This window comes from Aquarana catesbeiana, linkage group LG01 (assembly GCF_042186555.1).
Source record: "Aquarana catesbeiana isolate 2022-GZ linkage group LG01, ASM4218655v1, whole genome shotgun sequence".
Taxonomy (NCBI): domain Eukaryota; kingdom Metazoa; phylum Chordata; class Amphibia; order Anura; family Ranidae; genus Aquarana; species Aquarana catesbeiana.
In genome coordinates, this window is record NC_133324.1 from 581,008,164 (window position 1) to 581,021,609 (window position 13,446).

Here is a 13,446-nt window from a genome sequence, read left to right on the forward strand (position 1 = left end):
TCCATACAGCATGTAACAGTCCCACCTGTCAGGCCATTCTTGTGTCCTTGGGACTTGAATTATGGCAGAGGCCACTTTTTACACCGATCAGGGCATTCTGTCGGTGCTTTTATCTCAGAAGGTGGCTTCTTCGGTTGCTATCACTTCACGAAGTGGAGTGTCAGAGTTGGTGGCTCTTTCATGCAAGGAGCCATTCTTGGTCTCGCATCATAAGGTGATGTTGCGTCCTCATCCATTTGTATTGCTTAAAGTGGTTTCTAGTTTTTCACTTGAATCAGGACAGTGTCTTGCCTTTTATTTTTCTCCTTATCCACAGTCGGCAGGAGAAAGATCACTACCTACTCTAGAGGTAGTTCAGACGCTCAGGATCTACTTGAGTTGTCGTCATAAGTCGGGAATCCTGGTTTGAACTGCCAGAAGAGCCCAGGAAGTGCAGGTGGCATCCAGGTTGAATATTTAGCAGTGGATCTGGCAGTTTATCAATGATGCCTATGGTTTAAATGGCAAAAACCTTTTTTTTTTCTGGGGAGAGATTCTCTGCCAGGTGTGGGAGTTTCTTGGGCCATCCATCATTGGATGTCAGTGGCCCAGGTGTACAAGACCACTATTTGGTCTTTTTGTTTATACATCTACAGGCTTTTTACCAGGTTGATGTCAATCATGCAGAAGTTACTGCCTTTGGCCTCAGCGTATTACAAATGGCAGAGTAGGTCCTTCTTTGATGGCAGTTTCTATGATGGTGTCTCCCTCCCCTCAGGGACTTTGCTTTTGGATGTCCCAGATAGTAATTACTATGGCTGCTCTGTGTCCCATGATGTACGATGAAGAAAATAGGATTTTTCCTACAGCTTACCTGTAAAATCCTTTTCTAGGAGTACATCACGGGACACAGAGGTCCCTCCCCTCTTTACTGGGATATTCATTGCTTTGCTACAAAACTGAGGTACTTCCTGTATGGGGAGGGATTAGATAGAGGGGGACTTCATGTCTATTAGGTGTGCCAGTGTCCATTCACCTATAGGTGGCGTATGACCCAGATAGTAATTACTATGGCTGCTCTGTGTCCTGTGATGTACTCCAAGAAAAGGATTTTTCAGGTAAGCTGTAGGAAAAATCCTATTTTTTTTTTTTTTTTCATTTAGCAAAAAAATAAAAAACCCAGCGGTGATCAAATACCACCAAAAGAAAGCTCTATTTGTGGGGACAGTGTAGCATGACCACACAATTGTCATTCAAAGTGTGACAGCGCTGAAAATTGGTCTGGGCAGGAAGGGGCTAAAAGTGCCCAGTATTGAAGTGGTTAATTTAATTGCCCTTCTCTGCACTTTTTCCAGTTCCCCAACATTCTGTTTAGCAACTTTATATCTCTTTTTCTACTAGTTAGACATTGATATTACCTGTAGGCTCACATTATGGATCTGATGTAAGTTTGCAGCAACTAATGAGCCTTGTAGAAGTGCATGGGCAATATATAAACAAAACAAAATCATGCTAATTGTCCCTGTTGATGAGGTGTTTAACCACTTAAGGACCGCCTAACGCCGATTTACGTCGGCAAAGCGGCACGGGCAGGCAAAATCACGTACATGTACGTGATTTGCCTTCCGCGGGTGGGGGGTCCGATCGGACCCCCCCCCGGTGCCCGAGGCGGTCCCGTTCTGTTCCCCGGCGATCCGAGATGAGGGGGAGGCCATCCGTTCGTGGCCCCCCCCTCGCGATCGCCGCCGGCCAATGGGAACATTCCTTTGCTGCTGTATGCTAAACAGCAGCAAAGGAAATGATGTCATCTCCCCTCGGCTCGGTATTCCGTTCCAGCGCCGAGGGGAGAAGACATCAATGTGAGTGCACAACACACACACACACACAGTAGAACATGCCAGGCACACAAAACACCCCGATCCCCCCCCCCCCCCCCCCGATCGCCCCCCGATCCCCCCCCAATCACCCCCCCCCCCCCTGTCACAAACTGACACCAGCAGGTTTTTTTTTTTTTTTCTGATTACTGCATAGTGTCAGTTTGTGACAGTTACAGTGTTGGGACAGTTAGTATTACCCCCTTTAGGTCTAGGGTACCCCCCTAACCCCCCCTAATAAAGTTTTAACCCCTTGATCACCCCCTGTCACCAGTGTTGCTAAGCGATCATTTTTCTGATCGCTGTATTAGTGTCACTGGTGACGCTAGTTAGGGACGTAAATATTTAGGTTCGCCGTCAGCGTTTTATAGTGTCAGGGACCCCCATATACTATCTAATAAATGTTTTAACCCCTTGATTGCCCCCTAGTTAACCCTTTCACCACTGATCACCGTATAAACGTTACGGTTGACGCTGGTTAGTTCGTTTATTTTTTATAGTGTCAGGGCACCCGCCGTTTATTACCGAATAAAGGTTTAGCCCCCTGATCGCCCGGCGGTGATATGCGTCGCCCCAGGCAGCGTCAGATTAGCGCCAGTACCGCTAACACCCACGCACGCAGCATACGCCTCCCTTAGTGGTATAGTATCTGATCGGATCAATATCTGATCCGATCAGATCTATACTAGCGTCCCCAGCAGTTTAGGGTTCCCAAAAACGCAGTGTTAGCGGGATCAGCCCAGATACCCGCTAGCACCTGCGTTTTGCCCCTCCGCCCGGCCCACCCAAGTGCAGTATCGATCGATCGCTGTCACTTACAAAACACTAAATGCATAACTGCAGCGTTCGCAGAGTCAGGCCTGATCCCTGCGATCGCTAACAGTTTTTTTGGTAGCATTTTGGTGAACTGGCAAGCAAGCACCAGGCAGCGTCAGGTTAGCGCCAGTAGCGCTAACACCCACGCACGCACCGTACACCTCCCTTAGTGGTATAGTATCTGATCGGATCAATATCTGATCCGATCAGATCTATACTAGCGTCCCCAGCAGTTTAGGGTTCCCAAAAACGCAGTGTTAGCGGGATCAGCCCAGATACCTGCTAGCACCTGCGTTTTGCCCCTCCGCCCGGCCCAGCCCAGCCCACCCAAGTGCAGTATCGATTGATCACTGACACTTACAAAACACTAAACGCATAACTGCAGCGTTCGCAGAGTCAGGCCTTGATCCCTGCGATCGCTAACAGTTTTTTTGGTAGCGTTTTGGTGAACTGGCAAGCACCAGCGGCCTAGTACACCCCGGTCGTAGTCAAACCAGCACTGCAGCAACACTTGGTGACGTGGCGAGTCCCATAAGTGCAGTTCAAGCTGGTGAGGTGACAAGCACAAGTAGTGTCCCGCTGCCACCAAAAAGACAAACACAGGCCCGTCGTGCCCATAGTGCCCTTCCTGCTGCATTCGCCAATCCTAATTGGGAACCCACCGCTTCTGCAGCGCCCGTACTTCCCCCATTCACATCCCCAATCAAATGCAGTCGGCTGCATGAGAGGCATTTTCTTTATGTCCTCCCGAGTACCCCTACCCAACGAACCCCCAAAAAAGATGTTGTGTCTGCAGCAAGCGCGGATATAGGCGTGACACCCGCTATTATTGTCCCTCCTGTCCTGACAATCCTGGTCTTTGCATTGGTGAATGTTTTGAACGCTACCATGCACTAGTTGAGTATTAGCGTAGGGTACAGCATTGCACAGACTAGACACACTTTCACAGGGTCTCCCAAGATGCCATCGCATTTTGTGAGACCCGAACCTGGAACCGGTTACAGTTACAAAAGTTAGTTACAAAAAAAGTGTCAAAAAAAAATATATATATATATAAAATAAAAAAAAAAATAGTTGTCGTTTTATTGTTCTCTCTCTCTCTATTCTCTCTCTATTGTTCTGCTCTTTTTTACTGTATTCTATTCTGCAATGTTTTATTGGTATTATGTTTTATCATGTTTGCTTTTCAGGTATGCAATTTTTTATACTTTACCGTTTACTGTGCTTTATTGTTAACCATTTTTTTGTCTTCAGGTACGCCATTCACGACTTTGAGTGGTTATACCAGAATGATGCCTGCAGATTTAGGTATCATCTTGGTATCATTCTTTTCAGCCAGCGGTCGGCTTTCATGTAAAAGCAATCCTAGCGGCTAATTAGCCTCTAGACTGCTTTTACAAGCTGTGGGAGGGAATGCCCCCCCACCGTCTTCCGTGTTTTTCTCTGGCTCTCCTGTCTCAACAGGGAACCTGAGAATGCAGCCGGTGATTCAGCCAGCTGACCATAGAGCTGATCAGAGACCAGAGTGGCTCCAAACATCTCTATGGCCTAAGAAACCGGAAGCTACGAGCATTTTATGACTTAGATTTCGCCGGATGTAAATAGCGCCATTGGGAAATTGGGGAAGCATTTTATCACACCGATCTTGGTGTGGTCAGATGCTTTGAGGGCAGAGGAGAAATCTAGGGTCTAATAGACCCCAATTTTTTCAAAAAAGAGTACCTGTCACTACCTATTGCTATCATAGGGGATATTTACATTCCCCGAGATAACAATAAAAATGATTAAAAAAAAAAATATGAAAGGAACAGTTTAAAAATAAGATAAAAAAAGCAGAAAAATAATAAAGAAAAAAAAAAAAAAAAAAAAAAAAAAAAAAAAAAAAAAAGCACCCCTGTCGCCCCCTGCTCTCGCGCTAAGGCGAACGCAATCGGCGGTCTGTCGTCAAACGTAAACAGCAATTGCACCATGCATGTGAGGTATCACCGCGAAGGTCAGATCGAGGGCAGTAATTTTTGCAGTAGACCTCCTCTGTAGATCTAAAGTGGTAACCTGTAAAGGCTTTTAAAGGCTTTTAAAAATGTATTTATTTTGTTGCCACTGCACGTTTGTGCGCAATTTTAAAGCATGTCATGTTTGGTATCCATGTACTCGGCCTAAGATCATCTTTTTTATTTCATCAAACATTTGGGCAATATAGTGTGTTTTAGTGCATTAAAATTTAAAAAAGTGTGTTTTTTCCCCAAAAAATGCGTTTGAAAAATCGCTGCACAAATACTGTGTGAAAAAAAAAAATGAAACACCCACCATTTTAATCTGTAGGGCATTTGCTTTAAAAAAAATGTAATGTTTGGGGGTTCAAAGTAATTTTTTTGCAAAAAAAAAAAAACTTTTTCATGTAAACAATAAGTGTCAGAAAGGGCTTTGTCTTCAAGTGGTTAGAAGAGTGGGTGATGTGTGACATAAGCTTCTAAATGTTGTGCATAAAATGCCAGGACAGTTCAAAACCCCCCCAAATGACCCCATTTTGGAAAGTAGACACCCCAAGCTATTTGCTGAGAGGCATGTCGAGTCCATGGAATATTTTATATTGCGACACAAGTTGCGGGAAAGAGACACATTTTTTTTTTTTTTTTTTGCACAAAGTTGTCACTAAATGATATATTGCTCAAACATGCCATGGGAATATGTGAAATTACACCCCAAAATACATTCTGTTGCTTCTCCTGAGTACGGGGATACCACATGTGTGAGACTTTTTGGGAGCCTAGCCACGTACGGGACCCCGAAAACCAAGCACCGCCTTCAGGCTTTCTAAGGGCGTGAATTTTTGATTTCACTCTTCACTGCCTATCACAGTTTCGGAGGCCATGGAAAGCCCAGGTGGCACAAACCCCCCCAAATGACCCCATTTTGGAAAGTAGACACCCCAAGCTATTTGCTGAGAGGTATAGTGAGTATTTTGCAGACCTCACTTTTTGTCACAAAGTTTTGAAAATTGAAAAAAGAAAAAAAAAAAAGTTTTTTCTTGTCTTTCTTCATTTTCAAAAACAAATGAGAGCTGCAAAATACTCACCATGCCTCTCAGCAAATAGCTTGGGGTGTCTACTTTCCAAAATGGGGTCATTTGGGGGGGTTTTGTGCCACCTGGGCATTCCATGGCCTCCGAAACTGTGATAGGCAGTGAAGAGTGAAATCAAAAATTTTCACCCTTAGAAATCCTGAAGGCGGTGATTGGATTTTGGGGCCCCGTACGCGGCTAGTCTCCCAAAAAGTCCCACACATGTGGTATCCCCATACTCAGGAGAAGCAGCTAAATGTATTTTGGGGTGCAATTCCACATATGCCCATGGCCTGTGTGAGCAATATATCATTTAGTGACAACTTTATGCAAAAAAAAAAAAAAAAAAAAGTGTCACTTTCCCACAACTTGTGTCAAAATATAAAATATTCCATGGACTCAATATGCCTCTCAGCAAATAGCTTGGGGTGTCTACTTTCCAAAATGGGGTCATTTTGGGGGGTTTTGTGCCACCTGGGCATTCCATGGCCTCCGAAACTGTGATAAGTAGTGAGGAGTAAAATCAAAAATTTACACCCTTAGAAATCCTGAAGGTGGTGATTGGTTTTCGGGGCCCCGTACGCGGCTAGGCTCCCAAAAAGTCCCACACATGTGGTATCCCCATACTCAGGAGAAGCAGCTGAATGTATTTTGGGGTGCAATTCCACATAGGCCCATGGCCTGTGTGAGCAATATATCATTTAGTGACAACTTTTTGTAAATATTTTTTTTTTTTTTTTTTTGTCATTATTCAATCACTTGGGACAAAAAAAATAAATATTCAATGGGTTCAACATGCCTCTCAGCAATTTCCTTGGGGTGTCTACTTTCCAAAACGGGGTCACTTGGGGGGGTTTTGTACTGCCCTGCCATTTTAGCACCTCAAGAAATGACATAGGCAGTCATAAACTAAAAGCTGTGTAAATTACAGAAAATGTACCCTAGTTTGTAGGCGCTATAACTTTTGCGTAAACCAATAAATATACGCTTATTGACATTTTTTTTACCAAAGACATGTGGCCGAATACATTTTGGCCTAAATATATGACTAAAATTGAGTTTATTGGATTTTTTTTATAACAAAAAGTAGAAAATATCATTTTTTTCAAAATTTTCGGTCTTTTTCCGTTTATAGCGCAAAAAATAAAAACCGCAGAGGTGATCAAATACCATCAAAAGAAAGCTCTATTTGTGGGAAGAAAAGGACGCAAATTTCGTTTGGGTACAGCATTGCATGACCGCGCAATTAGCAGTTAAAGCGACGCAGTGCCAAACTGGAAAAAGACCTCTGGTCCTTAGGCAGCATAATGGTCCGGGGCTCAAGTGGTTAAAAGAGGGATTTGATCACCTTGTATAAATACACGAACGGTCCATATTTCAAACTCTGTGAAAGGTTGATCACTTTAAAGGCTTTGCAAATGACAAGGGCATAAAGAGGTTTAACCCCTGCATACAGAAAGGGCAATGGGCGTCCACAGTAGCTAGTTCGAGCCAAATCTGAAAATTGTTCTAGAAAAAAAAGCCGAATGTTTTTGAATGTGGAAAAAAATAGCTGCCTTCAATATTTATAACAAAATACCACTCTGGATTGGTGATCCATTGAGTGATTGCCTTAGGGGATCCAGAAGGACTTTTTTTCTCTGCTGAAAAAAAAATGTACCATGATATAGTTTATCAGCATGTTTAGGATTTCTACGATGCAATTTTTTTATTTATTGATCTTTGCCTTCATTTGAACTGAATGGACATGTGCCTTTAATCAGTTTGGGGCTTGGTTTACACCTATGCATTTTAGTGCGACCCGCATTTGCACAGGCACAGCAGCTTATTCATTTGAATGGGCTCCTGTACCTGTGGAAAACGCAGAAAAAAAGCTCCCCTGCTTCTTTTTAAAATCGCAGCCGCAATGAAACTGCATGGCGCTTTTACACCATGCGATTTCCAGCAAACTCACTGTGTGTTTAGATGTGTGGGTTCACCATTAAGGATGAATGGCAGCCCTGTGTGTCTATAAAAGAGCAGTGTGTTTTAGGTGCAGGAACAGGTGTGATTCCCTCACCCACAACCACCTGCACAAGTGTGAACCTAGCCTAACTATGTAACACTCCTCTTGCACTATAGCTATATGGACACCATTATTGCTGTACTTATTTATTACTACATTATATTTAAACATAGATATGTGCAGTTGCCCTTGAAAGTGCTTTGCTTTAAAATAGAAGTGTTAAAAGTAATAAACTTTTATTGGGAACAGGTTAAACCCCTGGTGCCCCACCTGCAGCTGGGGGCCACACGAGGCCCTTTGGCACTTTTTGTGTGCCCTGCAGACAATAATTTTGTTTTCCTATTGCCCTGTTATAATAGTGATTTCTAGCAGCCTCATGAAATTTGTCTCTAGTCTGATTGATTGTCTCAGGAAGCATTTCCCCAGTCTCTAACAACAACTATGGCATGTTCACAGTCTCCTGGAGCATGTCCGCAACCCTGACCATGTCTTGTGTTATGTCCAAAGTCGTTTTCCTGTATCACATCTGCAATCTCTGACCATCTCTTCTATGCCCATAGTTTTTTTTTTTTTTTTAACCATATCCTGTTGTGTGTCTGCTGTTTCTGATGAGTGTTTACTGAATTAAATTGTTGGCCCTTTTGGTGGTTGGGGCCCCCTGAGTCAAGAAAGTTGACCACTACTGGACTACTTAAACATTTTGACAAAGACTTTACATCAATATTTTCCACCTAAAGTTATTAGTGGTGTATATGTTCCTATTAATTTCTTTCTCTTTTTAGGTGGCCCCAAAACCAATAAATGCACCTTCACAGATAGTGACCACCAGTCAACCACAGCAGCGACTTCTCATGCCTGCTACACCATTGGCACAAATTCAGCCCAACCTCACTAATCTTCCTCCAGGTACTGTTCTGACACCTGCTCCAGGAACTGGAAACGTTGGCTATGCCGTCCTACCCGCTCAATATGTGACTCAGGTTAGTTATTAGGAAACAGTTTCTTCAACCTCTCCCAATCTGGGCCACAGCTCATGTTCAGTCATTAAAAAAAAAAACACATTCAGGGCTATAATGTACTTTTGTCCCCACTGTTATTGTGGGATTATTATGTAGAAATAAAACAACTCTTGGGAGCAACTATTACTGACGTTTTGCATTTACCGGCTGTCCTGCAGCTGTGCATTTTTGTCTTCCTTTACCTGTACGTATTTAATTAGTAAAGAAGCCATTTTTTGAACGTTGTGTTCTATTCTTATAGGTGAAACCCTTACCTTGTAAAAAAAAAAAACCTATTCAGTTTAAAATAGAAATGAAACTCAAAACCTCTGTGTATGTACAGTGTGTGTGTGTGTGTGTATGTGTATATGTATATATATATATATATATATATATATATATATATATATATATAGTATCTCACAAAAGTGAGTACACCGTCACATTTTTGTAAATATTTTGATATATCTTTTCATGTGACAACACTGATGAAATGACACTTTGCTACAAAGTAGTGAGTGTACAGCTTGTATAACAGTGTAAATTTGCTGCCCCCTCAAAATAACTCAACACACAGCCATTAATGTCTAAACCGCTGGCAACAAAAGTGAGTACACCCCTAAGTGAAAATGTGCAAATTGGGCCAAAGTGTCAATATTTTGTGTGGCCACCATTATTTTCCAGCACTGCCTTAATTCTCTTGGGCATGGAGTTCACCAGAGCTTCACAGATTGCCACTGGAGTCCTCTTCCACTCCTCCATTACGACATCACGGAGCTGGTGGATTCACATCAGGAATATGTAATGTTGGGGTAACATGCTTTAAATGAGAAAATTACAAACCGTGTTAGGCCTCATGCACACGAGACGCTGTTAAACTCGTGTTCAGAGGCAGTTGGACACTTTTTTTTCAACTGCCCCTGAACCCATTCAATGTTATCCTATGTGTCCATGTACACAGTCTCGTTTTTTTAGCGTTTTTAGGCAGTTGCGTTTAACCTCGTTTTTCCAGAAGCAAAAAAATGGGTTCAGACGCAAAAGTTTTCCACGTTTCAGACACCAATCGCAGCTAAATGCCGGCACCGCGTTTAGCCGCGTTTGCATTTATAAGTGTTTTTTACAACCCGACTTTGGGGCCACATATCTCGGGGCCACTTGGAGCCCAAAATTTGGTGTGCTAACACAGTTGGACTAGCACTATAACATATCCACATTTGGGGTTCCTAGCACTAAGTGGCCCTGAGATATTTGGCCCCAAAGTCGGCTCACAAAATGTCATTCTCTGCTGCAGAAGTGCTTGACATTTTGCGACCCGACTTTGGGGCCCCTTATCTCGGGGCCACTTAGTGCTAGGAACCCCAAATATGGATATGTTATAGTGCTAGGTCAACTGTGTTACCCCAAATTTGGGGTTCCTAGCTCCAAGTGGCCCCGAGATATGTGGCCCCAAAGTTGGGTCGCAAAATGTTATTTTCTGCTCTGCAGACGCTTCTAGACGCAAACGCGGCAAAACAGGCGTTTCTAAACGCCGGTTTCAGCTTTTACAAACGTGTTCAGCAGAGTTTGCACTGGCGTCTCGTGTACATGAGGCCTTAGGCTTCATGTACACGGGGACGTTTTTACAGCTTCTCCTGAACATGACAGATAAGTAACTGACGTTTTGCAGCGTTTGCGTTTAGAAGCGTTTTAAAAAAAAAATTTATATATATATATATATATATATATATATATTTTTTTTTTTTTATTTTTTTTTTTTCAAATAGCCAAAAATGAAAAACGCCTGTAAACGAAATGCGGCTAAACGCGAGTTACCGTGTTTAGATGCGTTTAGAGCTTGAAATGCCTGTAAACTCAGCTTCTGAACGCATTTTTTTGCATTCCAAAAAATGCCTCTAAATTCAACTGCCTAGAAACTACTGTAAACGACCCTGTGTACATGGACAGATATGATAACAGAGGAGAGTTCAGGGGCAGTTAAAAAAAAAAAAAAAAAACCCAACTGCTCCTAAACTTCCGTTTAGCAGCAGCAGTGTACATGAGGCCTTAGGCTCGGTTCACACGGGAGCGACTTTACAGGCGACCTAGCCGCCTGACAAGTCGCCTCCCGTTCTGTACAATGGAACCGTTCTAATCGGAGCAACGCAAGTCGCTCCGACTTAGAAGAAAGGTTCCTGTACTACTTTGGGGGCGACTTGCATAGACTTCTATACAGAAGTCGTCTTGCAAGTCGCCCCGGCAGTCGTGTGCAGGTTGCCTTGGTGAGGCGACCTGCAAGTCGTGCCGCGTCTAGTGTGAACCGGCACTTAGGATTCATTGCAGTGTATGTGCCTGTAGGGAGATTTTCCTCACTGCCTGTGGTCACCAGAACAAAATGGAAGGTACATACAGCAATAAACACCTTGTGGCTGGAGTTCGTCAGGTTCACCATGTAAAGTGACACCGCAGTCATACTTTAAAATTTAGCATGGTAGTACTTAAGGGGGCATAACTTGCTTATTTGTATCCTTTCATTGCTTGATGATACTGGTTCTTCCATTGTTTAAAGCATTCTAGACACTATTCATCTAAAAGAATCCATAGCATAACATTTTGTGACTTAAGGGTTTACAATTCCACCAAACATTTCATGCAGTCTAATTAAATAATTGGCGCCCAGCTCTAGCTCTTGGTTTTGATCAGAGTAGGGAAGGGTTAGAATTTTTTTGTCCCCATAAGGAAGATTACTCTCACTTCTTGTGTTTACAGGATGTTGAGATTTAGTTCCACAAGATCTGCAGAAGTTACAACAACCAATTGTATATAATTGGTAAAGTTTCAAAGTTGGGCATTGTATTTCTCATTGCTTATGTGGTTTCAGTATGGATTTACTATAACAGCCTGTTTGTGTTTTCACTTACAAATGTTTGTATGGCTCAGCTGCATAATTTACTAATCTGTTAAGTATAGTTTTAAAACTTTTGTTTGTATATATCACTTAATTTTATTTTATGTTGCCTTTTGTACAGTTGCAGCAGTCTTCATATGTTTCCATAGCAAGCAATGCAGGTTTATCTGCTACTCAGAGCTCACAGAATCAGCCCCGTGGACCACTAAATGGGTGAGTATAATTTTAGTTTTGTCATCTTTAAACCAGTAGATTTTTAAGGGATTGGACATTCTGTAAGCAAGCTTTTATGATATAAAATAGGTAGCATATACATTTGTATGTTTTGCTGTTAATGAATTATTCAAGTAATGCTGAAAGTGAATCTTTATGTTAAGGTTGCTTAATTGGTAACCGTTATGTGAAGTACTTGAAAGTGCCTGCATATATGTTTATATACTCTGTAGAACTCCAAATCCTGGATTGCTTTGCAAAAAACAACTTCAGTAACTGAAGTTTCCCAATGACAACACCATCTGCCGCATAGTGCTTGGGGTTAGGGGGGAGGCCCAGATCCTTGAAAGCTTAAGTTGCTTAAAAGAAAAATATGGCCAAAGCTCTTTTGACCATATTTCTCTTGTGGATCACAGGACTGCACTTGTGCTGTCCCGTGACCCAGAATCAACCAACAGCAGGCTAAAGCCTTCTGTCAAATGGCATAATAGGAGCCTTTACAGACTCTGGAGGGATTCCAACAATGTCAGGATCCACCCAGATACCTGACTGGCAGCTGGTTCCGCCTCTCAGTGCGCTGCAGAGAGCCTGAGCCATCTGCCACCGCCCCCCCTCTCCTGCCCGGCGCTCCAGGGAGCACTAGAGGGGCAGAGCACAGAGTGGTGACTGATAGTCACCACTCTCTGCTTAGAGCGGACCCGAGAACTGAGTGATCAGCGGTCATGTGATTCTCGAGCTTAGCTTACCGACCACAGTAGGTAGGTGAGTATGTATGGTGTTTTTTGTTTTTTTTTTTTTTTTTTTGTTTTTTTGGATTCCCGCACTTCTTTAACCACTTCAGCCCCCCGGCCAATTCTCTCACTTCTCACATATATGTAAAAATCTACCTTTTTTTTTTTTTTTTTGCTAGAAAATTACATGGAACCTCCAAACATTCTATATATTTAAGTAGAGAACCTAGAGAATAAAATGGTGGGTGTTTCAATTCTTTATGTCATGTGGTATTTGCTCAGCGGTTTTCCAAACACAATTTTTTAGGGGAAAAATATACTTTAAAGCGGTAATAAGCCCAAAACCAAAAATGTAATATATTGCAGCGTACCAGTCATTAGATGTGGTTGCTGCCTCAGTTTTCTTTTTTCAGGCTTTTTTCCCCTCTGTTTTCACCTGGTGATCTGGCCAGTAACACACCTCCTGTGTTAGTAAGACACAACTCTGGAGAAATGAGCATGCAAGACAAAGCAGATGGCAGCATTGTTAGTCTGGGGTGGGTGAGTAGTGTTAGATGTACTAGTAGATTTGAAACCACTAATAAATCGAAGCCAAAACTCCAGCTCACACTCTTTAAGCAGTTACTGCAAACAGTTTTTTCCCTTTTGGGATAACAGTTTTACATGAATAAACAAAAGCTGATCATTTTAATTACCCCTGCTAGTGTTTAGTAAATTGTCTCATAAACTGATACATTCTGCTGGAGAGCTTTTTTGTTGAAAAACAGACTTGCTGGCTGGATCACCAGAGGATCACTAGAGGAAAATAGAAGAAAGCCTAAAAAAGGAAACTAATTCAGCAATCACATCTTAGGCTTCATATACACTAGCCTACAGTGGCAGCTG

The 13,446-nt window shown here is 42.5% G+C and overlaps 1 protein-coding gene across 2 annotated transcripts in view; it reads left to right on the forward strand.

Annotated features, from left to right (window-relative positions):
* Positions 1-13,446, forward strand: part of LIN54 (lin-54 DREAM MuvB core complex component) — an 84,115-nt gene that overhangs the window by 42,071 nt on the left and 28,598 nt on the right. For both annotated transcript variants that reach the window (XM_073597853.1, XM_073597854.1), the window contains 2 exons: positions 8,518-8,715; positions 11,739-11,830. In XM_073597853.1, coding sequence (XP_073453954.1) covers positions 8,518-8,715; positions 11,739-11,830 — 290 coding nt within the window. The remainder of the gene's footprint in view (positions 1-8,517; positions 8,716-11,738; positions 11,831-13,446) is intronic.